General features: G+C 37.0%; 1 protein-coding gene across 1 annotated transcript in view; it reads right to left on the bottom strand.

The window, feature by feature from the left end:
* Window positions 1-4,960: 4,960 nt before the first annotated feature.
* Window positions 4,961-19,080, bottom strand: part of JMY (junction mediating and regulatory protein, p53 cofactor) — a 73,087-nt gene continuing 58,967 nt past the window's right edge. Inside the window, exons 8-11 of the mRNA XM_037373471.1 lie at window positions 18,177-18,272; window positions 16,339-16,885; window positions 13,671-13,981; window positions 4,961-10,342 (exon numbers count right to left, since the gene is read on the bottom strand). Of these exons, the coding sequence (XP_037229368.1) occupies window positions 13,674-13,981; window positions 16,339-16,885; window positions 18,177-18,272 (951 nt within the window). The 3' untranslated portion in view covers window positions 4,961-10,342; window positions 13,671-13,673. The remainder of the gene's footprint in view (window positions 10,343-13,670; window positions 13,982-16,338; window positions 16,886-18,176; window positions 18,273-19,080) is intronic.

The raw sequence follows: 19,080 nt of genomic DNA, 5'->3' as shown, positions 1-19,080 counted from the left end.
TCTGCAGGACTGGCAGGACTAGCAAGGTAGCAAACCATGCTATAGGCTCAAAGGTTTTTGAGGGAATTGTGGCACTTTGCCAGGGCTACAGAGTTGCCTGCATGTTTGGACATACCAAGAGTCCCCTGGTATGGTTCCTTGCTCATCTACAGGGCTCACTTACGCTGCAGTCTGTGAGGCCTTAATTCCTTTTCATTTTTATTTTTAGATACGTATGTACTTGTTACAGTTTCATTCCCACAATCTGGCCAGAGAGGAGGGTTTACTTACAGCATAGAAACATGCATTAACCAGCCATTGAGGCTGGTTTTACAGCTTGGGAGCAGCTACTAGGTGGCTGTGGAATTTCCATGATGTTTTAAGTCTCTCTTTTGACATGCTGCACCAGAAGTGAGAGCAGCTACTTGAGGCAGTTATAAGCTGACCTCCATCACCCCTGTAAGCATAGCTCTGTGTCTTGCGTTGGATAAAAGCTGGGGCATAGCGACTTGGAAAATAGTTGGTGACAGCTGTGTGTCAAGGGATCAGGCCTTCATTGGCTGAAAGGTCTTCACAGATATAAATGAAGAAATTCTAATCTACAGTTACTTCAGTGTATCAGAATATTTTTTTTTTTAAGGAAACCCCATGACTTACTGTTGCAATGAGATGTTGACAGGCTAACAGAAAACATCTTGGTGCCCTCTTGGGAAACAGCTAGGTTCCTACCACTGGGTGAACTCCAAAGGGAGCAGGAGCTAAATTTTGCATTCAGTCACTTAACCAAACTGGTACTGACAGTACCACATGCTTTCTTATTCAGAAGCATCCCTGAAACCTTGAGTATCCACTAAGGACTGCAGCAGTTCCATGTATCTGGGCCTTGAATGGCAGGAAGACTTCAGAGCTGTTGGGCATCTGATGGCTGGGAGAAGACCCCATGTTTATGCCAGGTGGCTGACAGTACAGGCTTGACAGATGCTGGTCGGGACACAGAGTTTCTTTTTAAAGTTTCTTACTGCAAATTGAGATTAAAAGATGAAGACTTGAAGGTGATTGGGTTTTTTTCTTCTGTGAAATGGAATTGACTTGGAACTGTAACTGCTTTTGAGTATCTAAATGTGTTTTAGATGCAGTATCTGTTAGTTTGTATGCAAATTAAGCAAAGCATGTCCTGGTAGGTAATGTGCCCCTCATGTTCTCCCTGAAAACATACCCTCAGTAGAGTTTTTTTTATTTTTAAAACTTTTTTTTTTTAAGAAAAGTGACAATTTTAATTTTCTGAACAGAGGTTCACTCTATCAATCAAGCATCATTAACTAATGCTACCTTTGACTGAGGACGAGTTCTGCACTCCTCCCATTTTTCCCAGAATGGATTAAGTGGACATGCTCCAAGTGTCACTCACTAGTGTGCAGCTTTTCTTAATTCTGTTTGCTGGCCACAGGCAACCTCGCAGGGGCCACCAGGCTGACCCACCAAGTGCAGTTTAGTTTAAAGGTGAGTGGCAGAGCAAGGCAGGTTGAGGGATGATGGGACACACAAAACGCTGTTGCAGAATGAGTGGAAGTAATTTATTCCTACAGCGGCAGTGGACAGGAGTAGTAATGACCTTGTGTTTCAGCTTAGTTTGATACCAAGAGAAGCCTCCAACCTGCAGACACTGCAATGTATAGTCACTTGGGAGAGGCTGTGACCTTCCATGGGTATAAACCTTCAGGAAACTGTTATGGGAATGGCACAGGTATATATGTGCTGCAGCACAAAAGGAAAGGATGTGTAATTTTTTTTTTATTACAACTTTTTATGTTTTAATGTCAATTCAAGACTTTTCTTTTTTTTTAACATATTAGAAACCAAGAGCAGTGTGCAATGGCTTCTTTGTCAAACTGTTTTTGCAGGACTCTGTCCACGCCAACAGTCATTTTACTCACAGCAAGTAGGGGCGGGGGGGAAGGCCATCATTTTATGATCCTTCATATGAAGTTGACTCAGAAAACATCTATTGTGTTGTTTAAACTGTGCAGTTAAATGCATGACAGTTTGAGCACGCATTGATGATTTTGTATGCTAGGAGCTCATTTACATTCCTACTGAAATTTAATGGGTCTCAAATGAAGTACTGAGGAAGAAGTATAGTTAATATAAATGCTATGTATGAATTGCATGATTCTTCAATTTTTCTTATTCCTGTGACTTTTAAACAGTAATATACAGTGGGAACATTATGCAAATTCTCAGGGAAGTTGTCTAAGATAAAACAATGGAGTAAACAGTGAATTTTGTTTGAAAGACCGTGAATGTGCTAGGCCTTATACAAGCAATATGGGGCATAGTGAGATGTTTCCAAGAGAAGTCCACTGTCTTCCATGGTGAGAAGAAAGAATGAAAAGAAGGTAATACAAGTTATTTCTGTGGCACAAGCACCTCCTACGAACATCCCGCATGTTGCACATATGCACACATGCACATATGCACACAAATACAGTAGGAACAAAGGGGTAAGGCAATAGATACAGGGAGTGATCTTGGATGTAACTTTTGTTTTGGTTTGGATTTTTCCCAGAGCTTTGGCTGATGAACGAGGACAGATTGAGCTCAAGCACTAATGCAGGGGTCCTCAAACGATGTCCCGCGGGCTGGATGCGGCCCCCCAGGGTCTCCAATCCGGCCCCCGGTATTTACAGACCCCCCCGCCGGGGGTTGGGGGGGAAGCCAAGCAGCCGCACATGACTGCCTGCCACTGCATCTGCGCACCGGCCCCCTGGTTAAACAGTTTGAGGACCCCTGCGCTAATGCATACAGGCAGCAGCTGGTAACAGCACAGTTAAGAATTTCTGCCTGGTTTTACCCACCAGTCCCTCCTCTTGAGGCAATATTTCAAGGGAGCCTGGACAGTCAGCATGCTGTCATCACAGACAGCGGGGTGCGTAAGATTTATAGAGAAATTAAGAGAGACTGAGAATCACACATGCACAGGGGAGAGGGCCTGAAGACATCTCTGTGGGAACACATCAGGACTGCAGTCCTGCGTGATGGAGAAGTGGACAGAAGGTTGCAGCGCTTCTGTCAGAGAGGCAGGCCATATGACAATGCTGCTATAGCTTCCTGGTAAAACCTCAAATAGTTTTCTACCGTTGCACAGTTTGTGTCAGCAAAGCGATACTCGTAACAGTTAAATGGCCAACATGTTTACATCTGAAGTTTACAAGAGGTTAATTTATCATTAGGTTTATCACATCCTTCCCTCCCTCCCTAAAAGGTAGAAACACAGTGGCAAAACTAGACCTAGACAAGTGATCTGTGACATGAGCATAAAGCTTGGGCTTTGGTGATGGCAGTGACACCACCACTTTTGGTGGTGGCAGTGGTTTGGTGGTTCAAGAGATACTGCAGAAGTCCAGGATTTGTGTAAGCTCGCTCCTACAGCAGGGAAAATAAAGCCTGTAAAATGGGTTTCTCTCTACACTGGGAAGCAGCAGTTAGAATTGCTGAGAAAAGGAACAGTTCATTGGTTTTGGAAAAAATGAACAGGAAAACTCACTTTCCATTTTTACTTCTCTCCCTTCTTCCCCATCCCCTCTACTGAGTATTAAGCAGTGTAACAGAAATTAACCCTACATATACCAATGGTTTCTGTGAGGAAAGAGGTGGTGTTTTATTTCTACAAACTTGAGAAGGACTGTGGCCCAGTGAATATTTACAATGTACCTTTCACTTACATCTGACATGTAATAAACATGAAAAAAATAAATGTGGATCTACCCATCTCCCATCTTCTATGTGTTGTACAAACATTTAGGCCTTACTCCAAGTAGCACACCACTGCCTTCCAAGCGTGCCTACAGATAGTGTTCACTAATTTGCAATTCCGATGCATGTATTAAATATACTTCCAACCTGCAGGAATACCTGTAAGAGTCATAAAAAAATGGGCTACTTATCTACTGATGCCAATGACAAAGTAGACACCAGGTGATGGTAGCAAATACTCCAAAACAGAAGTTTGTCGTGCAGAGCAAAACCTATGAAGGCACCTGTACCCGGGTCACATACACCACCAAGGGCACAGTGAGAGCATTAGGTACCGATACAACCCTCCTTCATAACAACTGGCAGTGATAACCAAAACACTTGCTTATTTCAAAACACATTTCCTAATTGTTCTACATGTTCTGCCGCAACCCAAAATTAACAGCATATGGCTATAGGAAAAAAAAAACCCAAAAAAACCCCCAAAGAACCAAACAGTGGCAACTGTAGTCTGGGACATGATCAGTCATCTATTCTGGGATATTTCTCCTGCCCCGGATAAAAAATGGTTAAACTCTTTGAACAGTCATAACTGTACATCTAAAGTATCCAAGTTCTTCATATAATCTAGTTTGGTTTTGGAATAGTATATTGTACATATATACCAAAAAATCCAGTAACAGAGAAGTCACATGTTTTTGATTTGAGCTTTTCTATTATCATTACCTTCTAAGTGATTGCAGGTTGAGGCTTGCTCTCTCCACGTAACAGCACTGCCACTAGCTAGCTCTGAAAGGGTAGAAGAGCATAATAAGGGAGCTAAGCTCTAAAGTATTTCCATGTTTAAACTTTTTACCTTTTTCATAGTGTTTTTGTCTTTTGAATAAGAGACAAAAATGTGTGTGATTTGTATTTAAGCAGAACTATTCTGCATTCTTTAAGAGCAAGATTCTTCTACAGTACTCAAATTGTTTATGTGACTTGGTTTACAAAGGCATTACCTAAATGTAATTATTTCCTGCTGCAACATAGTGAGGCACACTCATCTGCCATTAAGCAATGACAGGCAGCTTAAAGAGTTAAAGAGTAACAGCGGAAAACTAACTGAGCTAGGTATGATTTTTTGAGGGGCAGGGCAGGGGGTGGGACATGGAGGTGACTAAACTCTACTAAAAATGTTTGGGTTTTTTTAATATTGGTACATATTCAAAGTTAAAACCAGACAGTAGTCAAATAAATATCCTTTAATAAAGAAAAAAAAAAAGGAATCATTGTAAAGCACCAAAACTGTGAGTATGACGTTACATTGCATGTACAAGAAGGTGAGTGCAGTACTTTGTGTACAGGTTTAAATTTCTGAGTTATGATAATAAAAACCCATGAAATACACAGCAATAAACTTGCATTGCAAAAAAGCTGTACTAAAGAAAAAAGACCAAAAAGCAGACAGTTAAAACTTTCTTTAGTTTTCAGGTATTGCTAGAAATGTTTAATTTTTGATCTTTTTTTTTTTTTTAAACATACTTGTTGCTTAATACTTTATAACATTGAGCATTTTTAGGCATAGTAGATTTGCAGTCATTTACAATAAAATATGCATTTAATGTGTCCTTTTGAATATGATGGATTTAAAAAACTTTCTTAAAGCCAAGCACAATGTGCTAGTAGTGTTTGAGTCTACCAATAATATTGCACAAAGCTAGTGAATGGCAAATTTGTTTTCTTTTGATTATTTTGTATTTATTCTCCAGGCTTTAACAAAAGTTAGTTTAGTGAAACTTCACTGACTTATTCATGCAGGACAACTCATATTTCTTAATATAAGCCATCTGTATTTCTTAAGTTTTCATCTTATGATGATGTATTTGTATATATTTAAGATGGAATTAAAAACATAGAACAACAACAATAACACACTGGGAGATGCTAAGTAAATATCCCCAATCTCCAACATCTATTTCCTAAAAATAAAAAATGTTTCTAAATCTGAAAATCTAGGCAGCCTATGGCAAACTAATTAGCAAATAGGTGACATCTCTGCAGAGTCTGAACGACACTCAGCAACACAGGCATCATCCTTTTCACTTGTTCCAAACGGATACAATACTGGCTAAGAGATACCAGCTTTAAATAAATCTCTACATTAATATTAGAAACTCAGCAGAGTAAAATTCATTGCTTGGTCATGTTCCATATTAGAGGTACATCAGAACATTCACATCTGAGAATGGAAAGACAACCTCTTCTGTCAAAATCTGAAGCTGTGGGCTACAGAATACAGACAACCTGAATCACAAAAATTCATAAATGTCAGGTTGGAGATTCACCACAGTCAGAGCTGGGAGTTTTGTATCAATATTCAAACTGAATGGGAAGTGCAAAGAACTGTATATACAACAGCCCCTCCCAAAAATATACTGGCATGCCCACTCACCCTTGACACTCCTAAAAATTCCAAGTATTTATGTATTAGGCAGCAATTAAATATAAATTCATTTTATAGGAAAAATTTAAGTTACAGTATATTTCTAGGTTAAAAATAGCCATTTCTACACTTCTTACAGCATTGGTAGCAGTATGTCAATGTGCTTATTACACCAAAGAGTAATTTGCGGTCAAGTTTAGAATGACCTGCTGTGTGCCAGCTCCAGCAGCACTGAAATTATGCAGCGCACTCTCCCAGTAAGGTGCTTCTGTTAACTCCTTCTCTTTGCAAGAAGCTTTGCTCATTCTTAACATTAATTCTGTAGTGCTAAACATAACATATTGTCCGTGCTTATGGAATCATTACCAGAAATATATCCAGGTAATTTAATTACATAAGCATTACAATGAAAATAAGTCTTGTTACACAAGTGAGCAAACTTGATTTACAAATTACACTCTTGAAATTCAGTGCAACGAATGGAATAAGGGTAATTTTGACCAACAGAAGTTTCTGCCTCCTCAATAAGCTGCATCTTAACAATGCACCTGTCATTAATATTAAACATTACAGAATATATAGTGCTTATACTCAAAATGATTCTTTACAAATAATGTAGTGAAGTTATGTTGAATTCTATCCCTGAAGCAGCCACAAAAGAACATAATACATAATCATCCTAATTTATTTTACAGGTGTCTGGTGTAAGATGCAGACTGTCAGATATTTTTTTTTAAAACCTTAGAAGTAATGTTTAAGAAAAACAAAAAAGCCTTCATCTATCCTAGACAGGTAACAACTAACACTATAAAAACACAGTAAAGTGAATAAAACAAAACTACTGGTAATTTTAAAAGAATCTGGAACCTCTGTGAATGATAGCATGAAATGCATGGTGATGCAAATTCCATTTCTGAGCAAAAGACTATTACTGTTTACTTCACATTTTGGTTATTTTAGCAGAAGTAGGTGTTTCTTGTCCCCACTCATAGAAGATTTTTTTCAGTCCTCACATAAGCACTTGTACAGTAAAGATTATGCATTCCAACTCTTCACCTCACTGGATCAGTTACACTATACTAAAACAGTTTTAATTTGAACAAATAAAGAAGTTTCTAAAACTGGAAAAAGCCTGAAATCTGACAAACTGCCTAAGATAAATGACTAGCAACAGAATAATGCAGCCACAACAAATGAAGTCTAGCCTCAAATGAAAAATGCCCAATAATGGGTAGAAACGTTTTTTATGAGGCTCCCTTTCTTTGCATGTGTATGTGTTTTTTCTAAAGTTACGCTTACTAAGATTTCTCAAGGACCAACACAATTAATACAGCTTTTCTCAGCTATGGAGGAACCGATCTCAGCAGGACTGCCAATAGTTTCTTTAAGTTTCTTGTGAATATACTTGAAACTTCGCCCATTTGCTGCTGCATCCATCCCACTGCACACAGTACAGAGGATGGGAAGTTTTATCCATGAGCCTGTACACTACATACACATAATATATCAAAGTGGAGATTTATGTGAAATTGTGACATCTAGTGACTCATGGAGGATTAAAATCCAGGATATTTTTTTTTTTTAGCATTATGTGGAAAAAACTGTTTACTTTCCACAATGAAGATGGCAGTTTTGAACTGCTATGCTCAGCACAACTGCCTTCTGTGTGCGCATAAAATACGAACTGCATTTCTATAAACTAAGCTACTACAGGAATCTAAGACTTCAGCTAAACATAAAAGATGAAGGACAGTATTTTTTCTCACTCATGCACATATTTTAAAAGGCAAAGATAACAGATCACATGGCAAACAAAAATTGTAGTACAGTACAGCATGGAGCTATTTAGAGAAATCACAACACAGTAGTAAACTGGTAGACACAAATGTTGTGCAAGGGAACCACTGCGCCTACACTTTAAAATTACACTATTTTTCCCCAGCTTGGAATTTTGCTAGTGTCCCACATGCACACTCTTTGGCTGCAGGCTCGAAAACAGGAAAATATGGACACAGAAGTTGCTCAGTTACTACTGTTAGTTTAGCCCTAAGTTTCAGATGAACTGTATAATCTGAATCACCATTCTGCATCATAGTTCTGATTTGTGCTACAGCCAAAAAAATTTATTTGATTACCTCAGCTTTTAATGTGTGGTGTGACTGGAAGAACAGAAAAACAGAGAAAAAAATACACCAGAGCTTATGGTATAGGCAACGTCAAATAAACTTTGAAATTGCTGTTATAACACAGTATTAAGACAGCCTGCAACCACACCGTGTAACTCAGGGTTCAGAGAAGCAGTTTAAGAAAAAAACATCGTATGGTTTTAGGTCCTTGGAAAGCCAGTATCAAGTGTTTCATAGAGCTGATCTCAGGACAGAAAAATACAGACCTGACAACTAATGCAGCAAAATCAATACAACTCTACAGTAATGCTGCTCACAGGTGCTTTGAAAATGAACGTTCACTAACTTCATAAGGCAACAAGGTTAAGAAAATGCCTGTTGATATCAAGGGTAGAATGACATCCTTTCAAGATGTTTGACAGAGCTTTAAATTCAAGACAGCCACAGCAAAACAACAGAAGGGTCCAAGAGCTGAGGTTCCTTTAGGTTACATAGCTTACTGCTAAGGTAAGATCTGCTGTTGCTCACTATATAGGTAAATGGCAAGATGTTAATTTTTCTCTGAAATCTCCTGTTATAAATGTTAATGCAGTACATGTTTCATGAAATGACAGCAGCAATGCATAACTCCACTTAAAAATACCTGCATAGTAGTTTGTCTGTCACGCGACTAACAGTGAATGGACCACACTGCACAAGGGACAGGGACTACGTTTCTGAAACACAGTGTAAGCCATGACAGTAAAAATAAAATGCTAGTGACAGTTCTATTTTCTTTAAATTGTAATGGGCTGACTTTAATATCTCATGGAGTTTCTAGACGGTACAAAGCTACTTGTATCTCTGTACTGACAGACCTCTTAGGACTGTGGTATCGTAAGAGTAGCTGCCTGCAGCCATTAGCCATGAAATTTAGGATTACTTCTAAGTATTCACTGAAGAGGAGGTTGTAACATTCCCTAAACAAAAAAAACAAACCAAAAAAGGATCAAAAGGGAACTTTTTTTTCAGCCAGTAAGGTTCTGGGTATGAAATACAAACATTTTTGCAGCCATTAAAGGGAATAAAGAAAACCAGCAAGAGAAGCATGATTTTCACAACTGAATTATCAGTATAAGTGCTTTGATCTTTTTTAAAGAAGGCTGCTTAGACTAATCAAAAGTAACTTTAAACCAAAAGACAAAAATAATTTTAAGTATGAAATTACAAAATATTGCTTCTTATAACAAATGATAAAAGTATAACTAACTTGGTTCAGCATAGCTAAATATTATTTTAAAAAAGCATGAAAATGTCTACTTCAAAAAAGTGTCAGACTATAAATGACGTTCTAAAAAGGTGCTGGACTACGTCTTGCTAAATGTACCATTTTGGAAACACACACATTCTTTAATATGTACTGAATTCAACTCTTATTTCTCATTGTGCTGTGTGGTCACTTGTTAATCTTCATACTGACATACATTTCTTCAAACTAAGAAGAAAAAGTCTTAGTTGCATGTTACTGAATTTCAGCTACTGTAGTGCAACTAGGAATTCTGCTCTTTCTAGTATCACACTACTAACACAGCAAGCTTCTCTGCAAGGAGCTGTTTAGTTGGATTTTTAAGCAGATCGTATATTCAGTGCAGTGAAGGGGACATTTCACAGCTGGTTTGATGTCTTGGCCAAATTCCAAAGACACTTTAACACCAAGTATTCTCCTAATTCAAAATGCCCCCCTCACTTAACTGGCCACACATTACTAATGCAAATAGAAAAAGTGCTTAAGAATCAGGCATTCTTGATTATATAAAATGCACATCTAAACAACTTAGCTTAGTGTCCAAACAAGAATTTTTTTGAACAAATTAAAGATAAAAATGACCCAAAAATTAACATTTCGGGCCATTTTTTTCCATATATACTGAATCATTTGCCAAAGAAAGACTATTCTTTGCCAAAGAAAACCTCCTGTGGAATTGATGGTCATAACTGCTGGCTCTGAATTTTCAGAAATGAAGAGGAAAAGCAATCTTCAGCTGGGGTTTCTTTTCTCACATCAGTGGCTGTAAATCACCTGTTTGGGAAGAAAGAAAAAGGAACATCTGAAAAGCTAAACAGCTGTACAAATACACTCTGTTCAACATACTAGCCAATTCCAACATGCAATACTAAGCAGTGTCTTCAAAAGCCTTAATTCTCTTTGCACAGAATATGACCAGGTCTTTTTTTGCCTTCTGGTATTATTGGCAGTGAACACAGATTAGACTTTGAAGTGGCCCAAAATACTGGATTAGAAGAATACGGAGAGGAAAAACTTGCTGCTTCTCTGTTACTTTGCCCATCTTTCCCAAGAATCTAGGTTTTGCATTACTTATAGTACTCTTAATGTACTATAGTGATTTATGTGTACCATTATGTACACACAGACAGGCTTGGGATACTTTTGATAACCAGTAATATTCCAATTTTTAATACAGAAACTACTGCGTCTTTATACTGCTTGTTCAGCTGTACTTCCAATACACAGAATGGCTCAACATTTTTGTATGTGGTTTAGTTCCCATAAGGAAGGAACTGCTCTTAAAAAAAGTTAGTGATAACTTTAAGTTAACTTATTAAAGCAGTTAATACAAGGGATGACCAGATCTCCTGTGTGAGTTAGTTACTACTGGTTTGTCTTCAAACTTCAATAACAAATGGAATAAATTCAGTGGACACTGTTAATACTCCTTTCACATACATTAAGACACTTTTTGGCACCTGATAAACTAAACATCATTATATCTTATTTAGCCTTCATTCCTAAGGCAAAAAAATGCATTACATTTTGCTTATAAGGATGTACACATATTAAGCATAGTTTGTAATGTGTGCCAATACACGTTTGTATAACTGTTTTCAATCTAAAATCCCTATGCAACCAATTTCCATATGTGCAGAACTTACAGTTAAAAATCAGCAGGTCAGTCTTAAAGCATGTTATTATACAGATGATCTTATAGTAAAAAAATACTATTCTGCAATTTCTACAACAGATTTTCATTAGATTTTACTCTTGTGTAATAAATTCTGGGTAACCAGTCTATATGTTAAAGCAAATGCACTCATATGTGTAAAGCATTTATTCAGCTGAATTTCATGAGCACTTCTGTCTCAATATATGTTCTCCCAGATTATTTCACACACTTCGATAGCAGAAGCCCATTTTTGCTTTGAGCTGCTAGCTATTTTGTACAACCATTTTTCAATCAAACCTGTACTATCTGTTAAATAGTCTCATCTCATGAAAACAAGATTGTTTTCATAATAGAATAGGACATTGGTAAGAAAAAGCAGGTCCCAGATGTGTGAAGAACTCCAAGGAGCATGCGCTTAGAACTGATACAGCATCCTGCAAGTGATGTCATGGGACCTCAGCATTTGAAAGGAGTACATCCTTAAAATGGGAAGATGCCATAACTATAGGCCGGTAAAAAAGAGACAACCACCAGTGCACTACAGGTACTGCATGGCAGTGATTTTTGACCTGCTCTCTGAACTGCCTCTACGGGGCTGCAAAGGATAGCAGAGGAAAACGTGTATTTATATTGCATGGCAACATACATATAAGACTTCTAACAGGATGCACTTCCAATGGAAAATATTTAGGAGGTTCACCAACGAGATTAAAAAAAAATATTCAAAGTCACTCTTGGAAAATGCCTTTTTATATATATATATATATATATATATATATATGATCCACAGTATTAAAAGAGTATTCTTGCTAAAAATGCAAACAAAATCCCAAAGAATAAGTTAAATTTATGAAAATCATAAAGTCAAATAGAGTTTCAATTTGCTCAGTAATCTAGGAAATTCAAAGAGAATAATTGCACTGAGAAAGCCAAGTCAGTTGCAAGGCACATCTTTTCTTACAGCTGTCATTTCATTTCTGAAGGGCTGTGGTAGTGGGAGTTTTCAGTATGCAAGTATAGAAAAAGTTACATCCAAGCAAAATTATTTTCAGTTTGAGTTTCAGCAAGAGTTAAGTACACCTCCAGTGCTAGAATTCCAGCTCCAAAACTAGCAGTTCTTTTGGTATGGAAGAGAACGAGCATGCCATAATTAAACAGCATTAAATCATTAGTCCTGCCAATGGCTAGTTCACGAGTAAATAAAGGCAATATTTATTTTCCTTTTCAAAAATTTTAAGTACTATTATTTGAAAATAGCGTACCAATGAAACAGTTTGAGACATAGTATTTCATAATCACAACAACATTCAGCAGATGACGTGCTAAGTCACCATAATTTTTTAAACCGCTGTTAACACTTATCAATAGTCACCCTCCATCTATAACAACTAACTGGGGTAGAAATGCCTGACTGTAAATATCCAAAAAGGTTATCTTTTTGCTACTGCTAGTTGTGTTGCAAGGATTATAAATATTGATCTTCCATAGTCTTGAAATAGCCTTTGATTTCCAAACAGATTTTTAAATTCTTTTCAGATTGTCACACCTACCTCTCTTTTTCTCCAAATTTTAAGTTTAGTGGAAGCTTTCATTGAGGCTTAAGTTCATTCACATGCCAGTAGCAGAAAAGAACAACACAAAACTAATGCTGTATGCTTCTGTTGTTATCAAGAATCTCTTTGTGCTACTGATGCAGCCATAATTTTGAAAACTAATCTCTTGCCAATTTCCAGTTTGTTCTGAAATCATTAACTTCATCTGCTGAAGTCTAGTACCTGTACTTTCAGGCACTGTAGCTTAGTATAATGCAAGCTAATGAGATTTCTATGAGTAGCAGAAGTGAAAGTTACATTTGTATATTTACTGTTTATGGTCTGGAAATTTAATTAAGTCATGAAAGTTTACAGATTGAAACCAAGCTCTCCGAGTCAGTCATACAGGGTAGCCAATGACATTTCAATGTCTTCAGCAGTCAAACCTAACCATCCTTCACTTGGACCTATTCAGTCTGAAGTGATAAACATGCTAAACTTTTACAAGGCCAGAAGTAATTAGAAAATAAGTACAAGGCATGTCCAAGAGTAATAGTGCTGCTTTGTTACTTAAAAGCTTTTTAAAGCTTTTTGGTAAGCTGCAAACAGTCCCTTCAAATTTACTAAATGAAATACAGCTTTTTCTAGGAGCAGTCCTGTCAATTCAGCAGAAGTATTCAAACAATAAAAGGTTAATATGTCGCCTAGAAAATTTTTCCCTTACTATAAACCGTACATTCTTTGGAAAGTCACTGATACTAAATTCATATGTGCATGTTTTACCACGCTGGATGCCAGAGAGTTTAGTCACATTCATACTAAATCTCCTAGAATGCACAACCTGAGGCTTAGCAGCTACTGTTATACAAAAAGCACTGAAATTTTTTTTTAAAGAAAGATGTAGGTTAATTACAGCTTAATTTTCCCAGTCTGTGCAAGGCAAACTCTCCTCTTCATCCTCTGACTCAGGTGATGCTTCCTTAATCCGTCGCAATGCTTCATGGATGCTCCTTGTCAGAGGGTCAGTATCAGGCAGAATTGTAAAGGATTCTCTCAGAACATCTTTCTGCACTTTCTTCAGCTTCACCCCTTTCCGAATCTGTGCCAAGATGTTATTGCTATCATCTTCGTCAGGAAAAGGAGGGAGACTTCTCTGCTCAACTTTTCTTAAGTGAAAGCTGCCACGTTTCAAGGAAGCCAGCACTTCATCCATCGGGGAACTCACTGTAGTAAATCAGAAGACCTTCAGTATTATTTTTACCAAATTTTATTAGTCTTAATTTATATTTCCTACAGACCAAAAAGTAGCTCCATACTATTAAAGTGATAGTCCCATAGCACAGAGTATAATGGTAGCTCCAATATTGTTTTAGCCCCCAAATTTCTCTTCCCTATTACCAGGTCAAAACTGGTTTATACAAACAACTCAAATTTCTGAAACAACTTCACCTCCTATCAGACAGGTAGTAAAATTTTTTGAACAAGACTGCTTTCCTGATTGCAGTCAGGAAAAATCAAACTAGCTGCCATGAATCCAACACCATTAAAGTGTTTATTATATTCTCTTTCTTGACTTTGAAACTCAGGTAGTGAGACATATCTGAAGTACTGGACTGTGCAATCCATTCTCAGCACTTGAATTTTGTGGCTGATTTTACCTACTGCATGGACTGCATGTCAGTGAGGGAAGCAGCAGTATAGTCAACTGCAACAGCATGCATTTTTCTGCTCCTCTGGACTCATGTAAGTATTGGCATCTAGTCACAGCATGCCTACATAAATTCCCTTCCTTTATCATTAATGAAAAGAAAGAAGTAAGAGTTAACACTTTACCAACAATCCAGCCTTTATCAACAATTTCTGACTAGTTCTCTGCAAAAATACAGATTGGCCTTTGGCTTTTTAAAGAGCTACAAGTAGGTAAGAACTCTGTCCCAAAGAATGCATTATAATAAAGTACAACAGTTCGAAATAGCTCGCATACACTAGCACATACAATGTAGAGCACATATCAATCAACTGATGAGTATTCATCTCCAGTTCTTTTTTGTACATTGTAGAATACATCTTTAAAACCTGTTTTGCATTTATGAGTGAGCTTTGTCCATCAGACTAATGGCCCAGACACAATAGACACAAGGAAAAAAGAAAAGAGTACAGGAATGCACATTTGAAAGTGGAAGGAAGGATCGTAAAATACAGAGACAGATTTGTGAAACCACTTAAGAGACCGAGAACATCTTGGGGAAACCAGAGCAGCAGGTAAAGTGCAGCTACAGACATTAACAATACTCTTAAGAGGGAGAATATAATTTGATTTTGTATTTGTCATTTTAATCTGTATTGAATTGTACACATGTGCTTTATATAAAATTGCAAGATAAAATTAGTATCAGAAAAACAAACAATAGACTATAGAGAAAGAAAAAGGGAGCATAGCAGCATCAAAGTTGATAATGAACTTAAAGACATTGTACCTGCAACCTGCAGGATTTGTAAGAGCTTAAGAATTCTGCAACTATACAGTTTCTTCAAGGTTTTTCAGTCATTTAAGGACAATTTCTAGAGGAAACATTCTTGTTTGTCCGATTGATGAAGACAGTTCTAATTTTGCTTTTATCTGTATGAGGGAAAATGTCAATGGAGTCATGTTTTCTGCAGCTGTAACTGACAGAGCCAGATAGAATTTTAAATAAAATATCATTACAGCCATATTACAGCATTGTGAATCAAGGTACTCTTTCTCAGTGACTTACAGTAAAACAGTGCAGCTGAATACTTTTGAAAATCCCATGTCTGATTTTCAAATAAAAATTTTGCTCCAGTATAGCATGTTTCACCAAAACACCAGCATTACTTTATTCAAACATGGCTGCCATTCTCCCCATTTTATATATGAGCTAAACAGTTAAAAGACAAGTAACACAGAACTGACAAGTCGTATCAGATCTCCCAGCTCAGCCCTGTGCTCTATTCATTCTCTTCAGTTTCCAAAGAAATTTTTGATCTTTTAGCTAATTATTAACATGTTTTGCTGAATGATTACAGGTTTAATTTCTAATTGTAGTTCACATATATATTTACTCAGCTCTCAAGGGTACTTGAGGGTTTGTGGACTTCTACATGAAAATTTGAAGAAACCTTGAAGAAAGCATTCTCAATGTTTTCTCTGTCCCTCAACAAGTATTCATTTTACTTTGATGTAGATTATGTAAAATTAACTTTTATGTATGTTATTAATGTATAAATTATATACTATAATTGAACATATGTTATTTAAAAATCACTGCACCCTCAAGAGAAGCATGTAATATTTGCAGTGCTGGCTGTCAACTAGACAGGAAAAGATTCTTTCAGACAGCAATTAGCTCTGTTTTCTAGCTACTCTAATGTGGTATATCACACAGTCAGTTTCACAAGTGTTTAGGTCCTAACATTTGAGTTGCCAGTATCTGTCAACTGAACAAGATTTAATGACTCTCCCATTAATGAAAGAATCAAAGCATACACTTTTCTATAGAGCAATTCAAAAGAGGAACTGATGTGCATTACAATTAAATACACAGAAGTGAAAATATTACCTCTTTTCCTCTGCAAACCCTCTAGATCACCCGTCTTCTTAAGCTTCTTCTTGGCACTGACTAGCTGACTGCTGTCAAACAGATGTGCTGGTGGGACACCAAAAGAGTGCTGGACTCCCTTCTCCTCACTCTGACGTTTCACAAAGCTGTCACTTTTCTCTAAGGATTTGGTAGCATCTTCCTTGGAGGGCAGGGGTGGAGGTGGAGGTGGTGGAGGCAAAGGAGGTGGCAGCGGTACTACAGTAACAGTCTCTGGTTGAAGCTTATTACCAGTGAGGGCAGAAACACTAACATGAGGCAGTTCAGAGGTAACACCATTTGGAGGTAATGAGATATCTTGAAGTTGTTCTAAGCTTGTAGATTCCTGCACTTGTAAAGGCTGGACTGCATTTTCCAATTCCACCTCTTCACTCTTCTCTTGGATTTGTATGGTTGCTGGCAAAGACTGAGGCTGATCAACACAGGGTGCTGAGCTGGTTGCACATTTTCTTCTTGCATGAGCCAAACGTAGTCTGGTTGATTTAAGTATTACTTGCCCAGGGTACCGCTAAAATAAGTAAGTTTTTGACAATTGGGTAAGTACATGCAACACACTATTCTAGATTCTAAGTACTTGTCATTAGGGTTTGTCTTTCTGACAAGCAGGATTCATCTGCTATTTTCATTCATTTTGCTCTGGATGTAAAAGCAAAGCAAATATATCCTCACCTTTATGCAAAAATGATCTGTTTTCTTAATTTTTATTCTTGGTTAAGCCACAATTTACATGTCATTTGTCTAGTCAGGGATATACATGGGGTTAGAATTAGGATTTCACTAGGAGCCAGACTGTACATTCAAAACTTTTTTCTGGAAACTAAAATCCAAAATTCCCTCTTGCTTTCCTTTTCTAAAACTGGTTCTAAAACTCCTTCTGCAACAAAGTCCCCTCTGACCTAGTACACTGGCCTTAGATGTGAATCATACTGCTTAAAAAGGTATCTCATGAAAACACCAATCATTCTGAGACATTCCGAAGTATTTTTAATTTAGTTCTTAAACTTGCTGACTCAGTAACCGTCTTTTCATATTAGTTTCATCCGTAGCCATTTTAACGCAAAAATGTAAACACTTGTGAAAGACGTATCTAATACATTTTACACAATTGTGGTAGGTCTAAAGCAATAGGGATCGTAACAATATAACCATGCTTACACACAAAGTCAGTTCATTAATAGTTGCTGGTTAAAATAAGTTTGCTTTAATTTATAGAAGCTATGCAATTCAAAAGCCTTGAAAACAATAAGGATACAAAAAGTGTACTGCTGAGCAAGACAGCTTTCCAGCAGAGAAACTTCTTGTACCTGTACTTTTTTATGTATTCAGCAAAACAAAACAAAAAAGTCTTTGCCAATTAATACAGTCTCTGTTCTCTTATACTTTCACCCCTTTCCTTACCCTCCTCCCTTCATTCCATCTTCTATTCATTTTCTGATACTTCCATGGTAATAGGAAGGAGCAGGTATTGGCAGGTGTTCTAGCAATCAGTGGCAACTGGGGTATGTCAGATGGTAATGTGCTTTGTGGGACATACCACTCAGATTGTAATTCCTTTGGGAACTTGCTAAGTGTCTTGTCACAAGTTGTAGATGTAAGAGTGAACAGAAGCTTATTACAGCACTGGGAATGTAATGGCCAGAGGAATTCATTACTACCAATGACATATTTTGCTGCAAGATTTCCAAAGAACAGTTAACTGCACAATGAAAGAGTACAGCTAATAGCACAGTATAGTCCTAGAATGAGTAAAAATTTGTTTTGCAAAATAAACTGGCAGAAAAGAACAACTCTTCTGTTACCTGTTTAAATGTGCGAAGTCTGTCCAGTGTTTTCTGTCGCTCCTGACTAACCCAGGAGCTCTTTCTTTCCTCTTCATCTTGTATTTGATCTCGCTTCTGAGAAAACACATAGAAAAACATGTGAATATTACATACAATGCCATGTTTAGCATCATTAAAAAAACTGACTTAAATTAACTCTTCCGTTAACTGTTAAGAATTACCTAACAACCTACCTCTCAAATACACTTCTGAACTTCCAAACTTCACCTTTTTCTTCCCCTTAAAAAATACTATGTATTTCATGTTTTAGAATCTTAAAGAAATCAAAGCTCAGTAAAGGAAGATTTCAATCTGGAATTAGAACACTTGAAAGACTTGTTATCTAGAAAGATGAGAAATAGCTACAGACATGACAGAAAATTATATGGAAAAAGCCTCCTTAAATTAAAAATGGTATAAATTAACCAGACAGCAAATCAGTATCCATCTTCTCTCATTTCAAGAAAAAAATGACAGCTCAAATTGCAATGCTGCCCATTTAAAACAAGTCATATCAGTATTTTCACAGTACAAGAAACCACTGAATTCAGTGCCACAAAATTTTGAATCCAGTAATGAGCAAATTAAGTAAATATTTTCATTATGATTTACAACAGTAAACAAAAGTTTCATATTTAATTACCTTAAACTGTCATTATTTAATCCAGCTTGATTTTCTGTAATCCTACTTCAATAAAGGTTTGAAGTTCTTCCCTGCAGCTAAGACAGATGTATTTTTTCTTGTTTGGGGATCTTACCTCAGTGACAACATAAATTCGGATCACCTCCTTTAACTAGGCATCCAATTTTCACAAAACTTCAGCACAGTTACTACATCTTTGAAACAAAACACTACTATTCAGTCAAATCTACTGAAAGTGGA

This window comes from Falco rusticolus, chromosome Z (genome assembly GCF_015220075.1).
Source record: "Falco rusticolus isolate bFalRus1 chromosome Z, bFalRus1.pri, whole genome shotgun sequence".
NCBI lineage: Eukaryota > Metazoa > Chordata > Aves > Falconiformes > Falconidae > Falco > Falco rusticolus.
The sequence above is the reverse complement of the archived record's forward strand: the minus strand, read 5'-3'. Positions and strand labels throughout refer to the sequence as shown.